The 15,191-nt window shown below is 38.9% G+C and overlaps 1 protein-coding gene across 1 annotated transcript in view; it reads left to right on the top strand.

Annotated features, from left to right (window-relative positions):
- Nucleotides 1–15,191, top strand: part of SLIT3 (slit guidance ligand 3) — a 574,817-nt gene that overhangs the window by 75,933 nt on the left and 483,693 nt on the right. Inside the window, exon 3 of the mRNA XM_056516502.1 lies at nt 3,068–3,139. Coding sequence (XP_056372477.1) covers nt 3,068–3,139 — 72 coding nt within the window. The remainder of the gene's footprint in view (nt 1–3,067; nt 3,140–15,191) is intronic.

The following is a 15,191-nucleotide window of genomic DNA, read 5'->3' as shown; positions in this document are numbered from 1 at the left end:
GTGCCGCCGGCTTGTACAGTAAATAAATGCGGATCACGGCGGGTCTCTGGAGAATGACCCGGTGCAATCTGCACCTCAGCCCCTGGACTGTAACTCCCATCATGGACAAGAGTCTGTCCCATGATGGGAGAAGTTGTAATACTGCAGCGCTGAGAGATGGCCCTTGCATATCCCCCAGCTGTGGGACTTTTAAGACTACTACTCCCATGATGGACAGACTCTGTGAGGTGCAGATTGCAGCAGGTCATTCTCCAGAGATCCGCTGCGATCTGCATTTATTAAGTTAACAAGCTGGCGGCACATGCGGCTACACTGCGCTCCCCGCCAGCTTCAGGCTCCTGTATACGCTGTCATAATTCATAGTCCCCGCCACCGGGAGAGCGCAGTGGAGCCGCATGTGCCGCCAGCTTGTTAACTTAATAAATGCTGTGATAGTTTTGCTGGTGGAATAAAAACCACAATGGAATCCTGGCCTCAAAGCATTAGAACAAAATCCCTGTGTCCGCTTTTCCTGTGAGGTTCAGCTCAGGTGTACAAATAGAACTGTGTGGAGATTTAGAACTTTGCACAAAGTATGGTAGATTTGGTGCAATTGCACCAAATTTAGACCAACCAAAACGATCTACAAAAAACTTCTACCTACACCAACATTGATAAATTTCCGCCATTGTGTGTATCTGGTATTTAGACCTGTTTCACCTTATTCATCTGACTGTTAGACGATAACAGTGGGAAGATTTTTATTATGGGGATATAAATGCTAGAATTTTCTATTTCTGAACATACAAACCTCAAGACAGTGCTAATTGTATGGAGGTCATGGTATTGAAATTGCAGTTTGGTTGGACATTTCACAGGTTCTTCCCATAAGCAAATACACTAAGAATTTACAAGTCTGTTTGTCTCCAAAGTATAGTGTATCCTTCATAGTCTTGCTATGCTACATTGTTGCATACAGACCTTAGGCCCCTTTCACACTTTACATTCTTGTGTTTTTAAAGATTCGTTATATGTTCCGTTATGAAAACCCAGCAAATCGTCCGTTAAACGACCGTTACAAAATCACATTATAGTCAATGGGATTTTTACATTATCCGTTTTAACCCGTCATAGCTCATTATTAATAATGGACGTTATTTTGTGACAAGAGAAGGTAACGGAAGAAATAGTGCATGCATGTATGTTGAGACTATAGGAAACAGCGAGGATTAAAGAAAAATAAGTAGATAACTAATACAAATAAAGCAAGTCCTTACATATAACCATAAAAAAGAGCAGCTGGAAGTTGTAAATGGCTGTACAGGGGGACTGACCACTGGGACTAACCAACCTCTCCCCCCCCCCCCCCCCCAGATCTCCTGCTTGGCATCCCGGTTCTCCCTATGCAAAGAGCGGCCACTGCTCCATGCACGGAGCTCTGTCGACCACCACATGAAGCGATGGCTGACACATCCACTCCACGTATCTCTTTAGGAAAGCTTGTGTATCTCCAGCTCTCCCATAAAGATGCACAGAGGAGGCGTGTCCTCAGTGCAAGGCGAGTGCCAGAGCACTGAGCAGGAGATCAGGGGATCAAAGCGGTCACACCCCTTGAGACACTTATCTCCTATCTTGTGGACAGGAGATAAGTTGTTAAAGGGGTACTCTGCTGGAAACAACTTATCCCCTATCCAAAGGATAGGGGAACAGGATGTTAGATCGCGGGGGGTCCTGCTGCTGGGGACCCCCACAGTCTCCGCTGTGGCCCCCCAGTCATTTGGTGCACCCCGCTCTGTGCCCGATGACTGGCATTGCCAGCCACCACGCCCCCTCCATTCACGCCTATGAGAGGAGGCTTGAAAGCTATGTACTAGCCGTCACGCCCCCTCCCACAGACATTAATGGAGGAGGTGTGGTGTGACATCACAAACGTGGAAGCTGGAAGCTTCCGTGTTCCAGACTCTGCCCCGGAGATCGCAGGTGGACCCACTCGATCTAAACATCTTATTACCTATCCTTTGGATAAGGGATAAGATGTTTACAGCGGAGTACCCCTTTAAGTACCAGAGTTCCCCTTTAAGATGTAGAAACAAGTAAAAATACAAATTCATACACATTCACGAAGTCTTAAACCAATATTTTCCTCATACGATTAAGACTTAATTTACTGGATGGGAATCTTAATGTTTTATTAATCATCTTAAACCTTCACCTACAAACTCATAAATAATGCATTAGGATAATTCATCATTCATTATGATGATTGATGAATTATTACTATCAGACTGCGATGGTCCAGCACAATAAATAATAAGTATATGTCTAACAGTGCGTCTCCAGCAAACAGTGGGTCTCCAAGTGTTACAAAAACTACAACTTGCCCAGAAAGTCAAAGGCACTGCTTTATAGGAAAGATTATTATTTTTGTTTTTTTACACCACCTTAATATTTTTCGAGCCTACATCATAATGTTGTTGCATCTCCTGCACAAACACCAGCAAAAACAATCCCCCTCCCTCCCCCTCATATTGTGTGATTCTTAAAAAGTGTTAACATTATTTTCCACAGCAAGAAGAAACTGTTTACCTGTTTTGTCATGGAAACCTATTGAAACATTACAGTTTGTTTTAAAGGGGTACTTAGGTACTTAAAAGCTTACTCCATATTCACAGGATAGGGGATAAGTGTCTGATAGTGGGGTTTCCAAATGCTGGGTCTCCTGCCCGGAGCCCCAGCTCTCCCCATGCACTGAGCACCCACTGCACGGATGGTAGCAGACACTCCCCCTCCATACATGCGCTGGATCTCCCAGTGGTCAGACGCCCGCAATCAGACATTTTATCCCTTATCCTGTGGATATGTTTGTCTAGAATAAATAATCTAATGTCCTAGACAATAGATTAAATTAACCAAAAGAATAAATTAACCAAAACCTAAACTGTTCCAGTACTGGCCATTCATTGTTCAGATCCATACATCATTTAAATAATTACCTGCATGAACATTGTTTAATCATTTTTTTTATATAGTTTGTGTTCAGATGAAGGAGTTTTTATTTATTGGATGACTGAAATGCTTTATGTTATAGGCACTTGGAGGATAACCAAATCAGTATCATTGAGCGTGGAGCATTTCACGACTTAAAGCTATTAGAACGAATGTAAGTATTATTCAAATTACTATAAAAATGAAGGATTTTAGTAGCAGATGCTGAAAAAAAGATAACAAGCTATAATGAAAAAGTTGTAGTCTAGCTGGCTAAAAGGGGAAATGAAATCAAACACATGGGGTAATACTCAAAAGCACTTTTCTTTTGTAGGGTAAAAAAAATAATAAAAATTATTATGAAAATGGGGGAATTATGTTATTGCTCAACCCTTATCAGTGATGTGCAGGAATACCCTTTATTTGCATCATTACATTTACAGATTCATTTTATTCTTTCATGTATTAATTCTATAAACTTTACTCTTCAGCTTTAAAGGGATTGTCTGGAGATCCATTTTTTATTTAAATATGGCTGGGAATCACCGAAGAATAAAAAAAAAAAAAAATTCACCTTCCTCCAGACCCCCTCAGTTGCTGTTCCAATACTCCAATAACCACTTTTTGGTTGCTGTAACACATTAACCCTACTGGAACTGCCCTACTCAGCTAATCAATGGCCAAGGTGGGTCACGACTGTGGCCAGTGTTTGAGTGAGCGTGGCAGTTTCTGTGGAGTCTATGTACAGTAAGCAGGTATGGCGACCAGGAGCATTGGAACTGCAAATGCAAAGGACTTGAGGAGGTGAATATGACTTCCTTTATATTTTCTTTAAATGGGCACTGTCTTTCACTTTAAAAATAACTTTGGACATGTTTTAAAGACATGTCTAAGGTTTTCATCACTAGAATGAGCCAGAAGAAGAGCATACTAAGCGACTATGGGGTTGTCTTGGTCATCTGCGGGCTTCTCTCCCCACTCATTCTAGAAGTTGATCGGGATCTGAACACTCAGACCCCAACCATTCAAAACTTTTAACTTGTCTCTATGACATGTGACAGTGCTTATATGCTGTGATGTGGGCCTCACTGGTGAGCAATCACTAATTGTTGGTGAGGCGGATATGACAGAATTGAGGATACACTATGCAGGCCCCTTTATGGCAATAGCAATCTCTAGTTTAACAGCAAATATACCTCTGTATGCTTCTGCTAGGTTCAGGCGATGATGATGTGTAAATTAAGACGATGGCCACTAATAAATCCTATGCATTACTATATTCTGGAGGGTTAGGCCCCTGTAGGAAAAGATTGAGAAGATATCACTGGGCTTACTTAGTGGCTTGTGTACTAGTGTAAATAGCAAAAATAATTGTTACTGATGTAGAGGATAAGATTTATAGCACTATTTTATTTTAGTGAATGACATGAAAGATAAGTATATAGAGTCTATGGAAGATGTGATAAATTACAAATTTACTTGAGCATACTCCGATTTTAAGCATCTACTTGGCAATGTTACATTATGTATCAGTGTACTCATTGCATGTATAAGAAGAGTAAACTTAGAGTCTCTGGTAGATAAGGATCTGGGTGGACTTGTAGACCATAGAGTGAGGAACAGTATTCAGAGTCAAGCAGCTGCTTCTAAGGCCAACAGGGTATTGTCCTAAAACAGGCATGGATCACAGGGCATGATATCGACTTAGAGAGCATTAATGTATCTGGATGGAATATGCGCTTCAATTGATCAATGCTTCATTAAAATGATGCCCTGGAATTAAAAAAAGGTACAAAATACAGCTACAGAACTATTAAGGGTATGAATTAGTATATTTAATATGTAAATAATAATTTATTTACTCTTCAGAAGAGACATCTATGGAGAACATGATAAATAAGAATTGTGTAATTGAAAAAGCCCATACCATACAAAAAGTGCTCAAAATCTTTTCCATCTTAACTTACCTAAAGTAAAAAAGTAACATAGTTCATAAGGAAGAAAAAAGACCTGTGTCCATAAAGTTCAACCTATAACCCTAATGAGTCCCTTCTGAGTTGATCCACAGTAAGGCAAAAAACCCTCATCTTAGAGGTAAAAATTCCTTCCCAACTCCAAATATGGCATCAGAATAAATCCCTGGATCAACCATCTGTCCCCCTAAATCTAGAATCTATAACCTGTAATGTTATTACTCTCCAAAAATGCATCCAGACCCCTTTTGAACTCTTTTACCAAGTTCACCATGACCACCTTCTCCGGAAGAGAGTTCCATAGTCTCACTGCTCTTACAGTAAAGAACCCCCATCTGTGTTGGTGTAGAAACCTTCTTTCCTCAAGACATAGAGGATGCTCACTGGTGCCCAGTACTGTACACAGTATTCTATGACTAGTGATTTGTACAGCGGTAGAATTATTTCCTCAGCTCAAAATAACACCATTGTTTATGTAAATAGATGCATTCTGTCTTGATTGTTCATCCAGTCTGGTTACATTTGTGATCCCTTTTATGCCTTCTGTTTGTTCTCCTTTCTCCCTGCATCCACTTGCATCCCTTGGTTGATTTTGATAGACAAGTCTTTTTTTTCAAGCATACTATGTAAGCCCTGGTGTAGAATGCACACATACATTCCAAAGTCACTCCCATGTAGAAAGTCAGGCCTTTTGCCAGTTTTAAGAAATGCATCACATTAGCCATGTCTACTGGTATGTGTATGGAAAATACTTGGAAATCTAGTATATGTTATCTAGGAGTTTTTTCAGTGATATCTTTGAAACTGACATGTTCTGGTTATTGCTTTTGTCTGTGTATACTTCTTATATCCATTTATTTCTGTAGATTATGTAGCTACTAATATTTTCACAGCATGAAGGGTTGACTGTGCTATAATACTCCACTCCACTTCACCACAGACTGCTGGTGCGGTGGGAGTGTGGAGGACAGTCCCAGAAGTCAACTCCCCTAAATATCCACTGTCCTTGTGGATAGGTGATTAGTGCCAACTACTGACATACCACAACCTGCACAAATACCTGTCTTCTGTGATACATTTCTATGTGAAATTCTCAGGTGAATTTTCATTGCCCAGTGAGATTACTGAGCCTTATGGTACTCGGGATCCATAAATCTTGATGTGTATATGCGCTTCCCAACTCTGCTAATAAGCAGTATACATGGATTACGTTTACTGCTGTTTGCCACACAATGACTGAATTTCTAAAAGGACATATGTGTTTTTTGTTTAAATGAAATAATACCAGCTGTGTGCATATAAATTAGAACAATGTTTTGGTAATATGCAATAGTTGTGAAAAACTATTCCTTAAACCGTTCCTGGTTCGGCTGTGGTCAGCGCATCACAATGCGTTTTATGCATTGAGCCTAGGCAACCAATGCATTACAATGCCACTCATCCTATTGCCGGCCAAGGCGGTACATTGTTGCGGCTGGGGATTTTCTGACAGGCATTGTGACGCGCTGACCATGGCTGGACCAGAAAGAAGTTGGCGGCGGAGGAATGGGGCGAGATACCAGGACACTGGGGGAGTGGCAGCATGTGAGTCCTGTTTATTCTTTTTTTTTTTTTCTTTTTTTTTTTTGCCTCCTTTAAAGTGTACCTGTGGCATAAACAAAAAACTTTTGACATGTCCTACAGATATGTCTAAAGGTTTGATGGCTCGAGTTTCAGTGTTCAGACCTTGACCAATCACTAGAACATGCAGGGTTCAAATACTGTACGACATATTAAAAGAAATCACCAACCTTTTGTGTAATTTTTTGGTAAAGTATCTATCTGGAGGAATTTGACCTAACACCAGATAAAAGGTTTAGGAAACATAAATGAATAGGATATTTTTAAATATTTTTTTTAAAGCGAAAATAGTTTGATGGCCTATCCTGAAGACAGGCCATAAACAGCTGATCGGCGGGTATGCTACTGCAGCAAAACTCACATTGAAGTGAATGATAGCTGCGCTACAGTAACCCAATGTAGCCACTACTCAATATACGGATTTGAGGCTTCCAGCTTTGCACATTGTTTGCATTTGTTTATGCGACAATGTCGAACAGCTGATAATGGTCTGTGTATATACTTTCAAACCAAACAAGCAGACGGCTGCTGGTACTATGCGCTGCTAATAGATATACTTTTCATTCATAGCCCTGCGGTGGCATATTATGAAAAATGTGCTGCGGGGGGGGGGGGGGGGGGGTGTATACATATATATATGCACTGGCATGGCTCATATGTTTATTAATGCACTACGGGGGGTATATATAATTGCGCTGGCGGGGGTTATATATATAAATGCGCTGGCGGGGATCATATGTTTATTAATGCATTGCGGGGGGCATATTATAAATGCGCTGGGGGGCTATATGGATAGGCTATATGTCTGCCCCCCCTGTAGCGCTATATATCTTGCCCCCCAGAGCGCTTTTAATATAGATATGGCCCCCGCTGCCACTCAAAATGTTCATTTTAAAAACCCCGCGGTGAGCCCTGAATGGCTCCTCAGTTTAAAAATTAAAGTTAAAATACACGATACATTGCAGGGTTACGGACCATGCTGCCTGCTCCCCTGCTTAATAACTTCTGATCGCATCGGGTCTCTGAAGTGAGACCCGGTGCGATCAATCCCTCAGCCCCTGTACTACAACCCACATCATATAACAGACTGTTCCATGATGGGGTAGTCGTACAAACACTAATGTAGCCTCCCCAGCTGTCTGCAGACTCTCACAGGCAGGGAATTACTACTCCCATCATGGAAACAAGTCTGTCCCATGATGGGAGTAGTAGTTTAATCACTCAGCACTGCAGAAGTGTGCTGATGTCACCTCTTCTGAGCATCCTCAGAAGTTATAATGGATATTATAAACCAGGTGAACACAGATGACATAAAGGCTCATCCGTTTGCCATAGACTTCAATGTTAAAAATAACGGCCGGTAATTTACTCGTTTCCTGTGACGGAAGAAAAATTAGTGCATGTGCCGTTAATTCTTCCGTACCAAATAATGTCCGTTATTAAAGATGAGCTATAATGGGTCATAACGGATAATCAAAAAATCCCATAGACTTGGATGGGATATTGTAATGGACGTTGAACATCCATTATTATGGCTTTTCTAACAGACGTTTATAACGGATCTTTTAATGGAACAACTTTATAGTGTGAAAGCAGCCTTATTCAACATTAAATTGATTTGTAAAAATCTGAAGGGAAGAGTCTTGTTTCTGGATAAATCTGTAAATGGAAAGAATAAAAAGATTGCAGTACTTCTAGAACAAGTCGGCTGTTCAATAGATTCTCTGAGCTTCTGATCTTTTACTAGCAGGATCTTGTCTTTTCCATAGGCATTCAGAAGTCTTGTGGAAGTAAATGAGCCAGGCTTAGAAAACTGTATTTCACGTGTTTGCTGTGAAACATTATTACATCTGATTTGTCTTGGTTTAAAATATGTAAAGAATGTAGCCAAACTTTTCTAGCATGAAGATAAAGAAAGAATTGTTAACAAATCAACTAAAGTCTCATGGCTAAGTCTTTGAACAATGTTACTTCTCTCATCGTTCATCTGGTTCTCACATATTCATCTGGTTCTCACATTATTAGGCCACACTATCAGGCTGCAAATGCTACAAGAAGTCATTTGCACAAGTTTTGTGTTATACTGTAGTGTTTAGTACTGTTTGGTGCCTTTTGTGACAAGTGAGGAGGAAACAGGTCAGTTGTAAATTTACAACTGACCTGTTTTTATAAACAACATTTCTTTATTACATTCATATTTACATGGGACTTATCTTTTATATTTGAGGTAGATTTGGCTGCTAAGGAAGAACTCTAGGATCCTAAAGGCACCTTGCATAAAATGTCTAGGCTGCTTAACCCGTAAAAACCCAGCCAATTTTTATTTTAGTTTTTTCACAAAGCATAAAATTTGTCCACACATTTTAACATGCAGATTTTGTCTATAATCATATTTTTGTGGGATGAGTGGTATGCTTTAATGACATGTAATGCAAATTTATTTTTACACCATCCATTGTTTGACAAAACTGACTGACTGATTATTAAGTTTATTCTACAGATTAGTCTGATCAGAGCAATACCAAATGTATAACATTTTTATTAAAGGGGTATTCCAGGAATTTTTTATATATATATATATATATATATATATATATATATATATATAGCAACTGGCTCCAGAAAGTTAAACAGATTTGTAAATTACTTCTATTAAAAAATCTTAATCCTTTCAGTACTTATGAGCTTCTGAAGTTAAGGTTGTTCTTTTCTGTCTAATTAATCTCTGATGACACGTGTCTCGGGAAACGCCCAGTTTAGAAGCAAATTCCCATAGCAAACCTCTTCTAAACTGGGCGGTTCCCGAGACACGTGTCATCAGAGATTACTTAGAAAAGAATAACTTAAACTTCAGAAGCTCATAAGTACTGAAAGGGTTAAGATTTTTTAATAGAAGTAATTTACAAATCTGTTTAACTTTCTGGAGCCAGTTGATATATAAAAAAAAGTTTTTTCCTGGATAACCCCTTTAAGTTCTACTATTTAAAAAATATAAAAGTAGTTTTCCGATCACTATAACTTTTGTTTTTATGCTATAGTTCTGTGTGAGTCCTCATTTTATGTGGGGTGAGCTGTAGTTTAACTTGGCACTATTCTAGAGTAGATGGCACATTTTAATCCATATTTATTGGCACGTAACGAGGTTCAAAAAAAGGAATTCTGCCAAGGGGTATTTAGAAGTTACCTCAGATCCCGGCCAGTGATGGTAGGTGTCAGCTTGCCATGTATGGAGCTGGCATATCTCATGTCCGCTAAGGATTTGACGCAGGTTCAAACCTTAAGTTTTACAGTAGGTAATCCTAAAATCCTGTTTTCTCCATGTCACACTCACAAGGGTCTATGAAGCTGTAGTAAAGAGAGTTACTGATCATGAGAGATAATGGCTAGAATAGAACATGGCAAGAACTTAGGCCCTCGATTATGGTTTGCGGTTTTGCTACCCCATAGAGAATGCCTTAAAATTTCTGTGAAACCTTCCCCAGAAACTGTAGTAAAAACAGTACATTGGTGTGCTATGCAGTGTCCCCCTTCACCTTTAATTTCCCTACCATTGTTTCAACAAAATAAAAATGTAAAACTTAAAAAAAAATAAGACTATTTTAAGAAAAGTAAAGTGGTACTCCAGAGGAAAACTTAAAAAAAAAAATGAAATGGTGATAGAAAGTTAAATCTGTTAAACTTTCTGGCACCAGTTTATTTAAAAAAAAAAGAGTATCTCTTTAAGTTGCATAGCAAAAAATTTTGGTATAGTGCTATTCATAGAATATGTGTTATGTTAAATACTTTTATGTCAAAAAAGACAAAAGTATTCTAGGACTGATACCCTTCTTTAGATGACCAGAAACCTTGGAATAAAAGGTGTGTCCACACTATTGACGGGTACTGTTATATACCAACTTATCATTAAGGCTGTGTTCACATAGACATGATTGGAATTGCATTTGTTGAATGCAAAGCCAGCAATAGAATTAGAAAGAGGAGAGGTTTCATTCTTTCCTTTGTGTTCCCCTCAATTTATCAATTGTTCCTGATTTTTTTTTTTTTTTATTGAATAATTTCAATTAAAAACCTGAACGTGCGAACACAACCTAAAACAAGAGTTGATTGTCTCACTAAAATGTGCTTGTTTAGGGCAGGAATATATGATATTGGGATAAATGGTCAAGTGTAAAAATGTTGAAAACTCTGACAAGGGCCAATTGTGATGATTTGACAACCAGGTCAGAGCGTTTCCAACCCTGGCAGGTTTTGTGGGTTGTTACAACATTGCAGTTGTAAAATCCACCAAAAGTGAGCCAAAAGGGAAAATCTACAGCTTAATCGGCAAAAAACAACAATCTCTACAACATTGTTTCTATAGCTCAATGAGTTGTGTAAACAGCTTATCTCACAGTGCTTTACTATTTACACAACTTCCAATAAAGTCATAAAGTTACACAAATTGCATCAAACTGGTGTTTTTTTTTTTTTTTCCAACCATCTCTGCCAGTTGTAATCTCAGGGGGGGATCAGGAGCCCTTGTTCCCACATTGGCATACCCCTTTAAATATTAAAATTGACACACTTGGTTTGGGAGTTCCAAATTTAATCTGACTGTTAAGGGGTTAATCTATGAAATTCCAAGCAGACAATATGGGGTTGTTACTGCTTCTCTGGTGCACAAACGTAAATGACTTAAACAGTGATACATTACAATAAGTACCTGATCTGGAGATTGTGTGCATGACCTTTTCTTTATTACTAAATGTTACAATAAAAACATTTCATTTTCATTTGTTCAGCCATTCAGCAATCCAAATATGGCCGCTAATTCAAATGACATAAGAAAATTACATTTTTCATTTGTTTCATTGCTCTCTTGTGGCAATGGAAAGAATTTAATTATATCTGGTATTTTGTATGAATAGAAATGTCATTTTATCCAGAACATATGGTATAATAGAGCTGCGATGCCGGGCACACGATTGTCATTCTTTATTCTTTATGATGTCTGATTGGAGTTGACAGTTCACACATACTTGGTCTCCTGTATCAAACGTTTATGAAGGAAAAAGTGGCCTTGTTGTCTACAGCCACCAAACAGTACACTTAAGGGAACATCAGCTAAACTTTGGCTGGTTGCTATTGGAAATAAGGTAACTTTTTTAAAGAAGCAGTCAGGGATAAATTGTTGTACATGTTATAGTTAAACACCTGCAATGAAGAATCTCTAACCTTCTGGTCCCACTGCTTGCCCATGTGACTGGGATTGTGACTGTCCATATCCTATAGCTACTGTTATGTGGACCAGAATGTGAGATGTATGGGGAAAGCAACTTCTGGTCTGCACAGTAGTAGCTGTGGGATGGAGAGTCACATGAGATTGGTATGGCATTGTAGCTGTCCAGTAAGAGGACCATCACTGCAGGCAGTAAAAAATAAAAAATAAACTATTTACCTAACTATAATACACAATATAATTTACATAATGGACTTCTTTTCACTTTCTAACATACATGATCCCAGTATGTATATCTAAGCGACCACTGTTGGCTAAGTTACTTTATATACAGCTACACTCTCGAGCGCACACTCTTCCACCACGTGCTACCTGGCTCCCCCTATCCCATTTAAAAAACTAAAGATCAGCTTCCTTTTGGCCACCCTCTGTTTACCCATCTTAAATCCATCCTTAATAACCCCTTCTTCTCTCTCTCACTGGTTTTATTCTGGCTTTTAATGAGACAATCTATGCATCTAAATTCAAGGGAACACATATTACATCCATATGAGCACCACTTACATATATACAGTCATGGCTGTAATTGTTGGCACCCCTAAAGTTTTTCTAGAAAATTAAGTATTTCCCACAGAAAAGGATTGCAGTAACACGTGTTTTGCTATACACATGTTTATTCCCTTTGTGTGTATTGGAACTAAACCAAAAAAGGAGGAAAAAAAAGCTAATTGGACATAATGTCACACCAAACTCCAAAAATGGGCTGGACAATATTATTGGCACCCTTTCAAAATTGTGGAAAAATAAGATTGTGTCAAGCATGTGATGATCCTTTAACCCCGCAACGACAAAGGACGTAAATGTACGTCCTGGCAAGGTGGTACTAAACGCACCAGGACGTACATTTACGTCATATGCATAACCGCAAGCATCGGAACGATGCTCGCGTCATGTGCGGCAGGTCCTGGCTGCTGATAGGAATGGCGGACATCCGCGATCGTGTGGATGTCCGCTATTAACCCCTCAGATGCCGTGATCAATACAGATCACAGCATCTGCAGCATCATCGCGGTACTTTTAATGGATTATGGGATCGTCCGCAGCATTGCCGCGGAGATCCGATCATCCAGCATGGCGGACGGAGGTCCCCACGCCTTGCTCTGGCCGTCTCCCGGGGTCTTCTGCTCTGGTCTGAGATCGAGCAGACCAGAGCAGAAGATGACCGATAATGCTGATCAGTGCTATGTCCTATACATAGCACTGAACAGTATTAGCAATCCAATGATTGCTAGAAATATTCCCCTATGGGGACTAATAAAGTGTAAAAATAAAAGTGAAAAAAGTAAAAAATAAAAGTTAAAAAATGTGAAAAAACCCTGCACAAATAAAAACTAAAGTTGTCTCATTTTCCCTATTTCACCCCTAAAAAGTGTAAATTTTTTTATTTTATATACATATTTAGTATCGCCGCGTGTGTAAATATCCCAACTATTAAAATAAAATGTTAATGATACCGTACGGTGAACGGCGTGAACGTAAAAAAAAAATCCAAAATAGCTGCTTTTTTATGACATTTTATTCCAAAAGAATTTTATAAAAAAAGTATTAAAAGTTTTATATAAGCAAATATGGTATCAATAAAAAGTACAGATCACAGGACAAAAAATGAGCCCTCATACCGCCGCTTATACGGAAAAATGAAAAAGTTATAGGTCTTCAAAATAGGGGGATTTTAAACGTACTAATTTGGTTAAACAGTTTGCAATTTTTTTTAAGCGCAACAGTAATAGAAAAGTATGTTATCATAGGTATAATTTTAATTGTATTGACCCAAAGAATAAAGAACACATGTCATTTTTACTGTAAATTGTACAGCGTGAAAACGAAACCTTCCAAAATTTGAAAAATTGCGGTTTTCTTTTTAATTTCCCCACACAAATAGTATTTTTTTTGGTTGCGCCATACATTTTATGGTAAAGTGAGTTATGGTATTACAACGGAAAACTGGTCACGCAAAAAACAAGCCCTCATACTAATCTGTGGATGAAAATATAAAAGTGTTATTATTTTTTGAAAGCGAGAAGGAAAAAACGAAAACTTAAAAATAAAATTGTCTGCGTCCTTAAGGCCCAAATGGGCTTCATCCTTAAGGGATTAAACTCACCTGGGGCAAGTAACAGGTGTGGTCAATATAAAAATCACACATGAAAGCAGATAAAAAAGGAGATAAGGTCACTTAGTCTTTGCATTTTGTGTGTGTGTGCCACACTAAACATTGACAACAGAAAGAGGAGAAGAGAACTGTCTGAGGACTTGAGAACCAAAATTGTGGGAAAATATCAACAATCTCAAGGTTACAAGTCCATCTCCAGAGATCGAGATTTGCCTTTGTCCACAGTGCACAACATTATAAAGACGTTTCCAACCCATGGCACTATAGCTATCTCCCAGGGCATGGACGGAAGAGAAAAATTGATGAAAGGTGTCAACGTAGGATAGTCCAGATAGTAGATAAGCAGCCCCAAACAAGTTCCAAAGATATTCAAGCTATCCTGCAGGCTCAGGGATCATCAGTGCCAGCGCAAACTATTGACATTTAAATTAAATGAAACACTATGGCAGGAGACCCAGGAGGACCCCACTGCTGACAAAGAGAGATAAAAAAGCAAGACTACACTTTGCCAAAGTGAACTTGAGGTAATCCTTCTGGTAAATCCTTCTGGTAAAACATCTTGTGGACAGATGAGACCAAGATAAAGCTTTTTGAAAAAACACATAATTTACTGAAAATGGAATGAGGCCTACAAAGAAAAGAACACAGTACCTACAGTGAAATATGGTGGAGGTTCAATGATGTTTTGGGGTTGTTTTGCTGGCACTGTGTGCCTTGAATGTGTTCAAGGCATCATGAAATCTGAGGATTACCAATGGATTTTGCCCAGCGTCAGAAAGCTGGGTTTACGTCTGAGATCTTGGGTCTTCCAGCAGGACAATGAACCCAAACATATGTCAAAAAGCATGAAATGGATGCAACAAAGCGCTGGAGAGTTCTGAAGTGGCCAGCAATCAGTCCAGATCTAAATTCCATTGAACACCTGTGGAGAGATAAAATTGCTGTTGGGAAAAGGCGCCCTTCCAATAAGAGAGACCTGGAGCAGTTTGCAAAGGAAGAGTGGTCCAACATTCCGGCTGAGAGGTGTAAGAAGCTTATTGATGGTTATAGGAAGCGACTGATTTCAGTAATTTTTTTCCAAAGGGTGCGCAACCAAATATTAAGTTAAGGGTGCCAATAATTTTGTCCAGCACATTTTTGGAGTTTGGTGTGACATTATGTCCAATTTGCTCTTTTTTCCTCCCTTTTTTGGTTTAGTTCCAATATACTTAAAGGGAATAAACACGTGTATAGTAAAACATGT

Source organism: Hyla sarda, chromosome 4 (genome assembly GCF_029499605.1).
Source record: "Hyla sarda isolate aHylSar1 chromosome 4, aHylSar1.hap1, whole genome shotgun sequence".
Taxonomy (NCBI): domain Eukaryota; kingdom Metazoa; phylum Chordata; class Amphibia; order Anura; family Hylidae; genus Hyla; species Hyla sarda.
The sequence above is the reverse complement of the archived record's forward strand: the minus strand, read 5'-3'. Positions and strand labels throughout refer to the sequence as shown.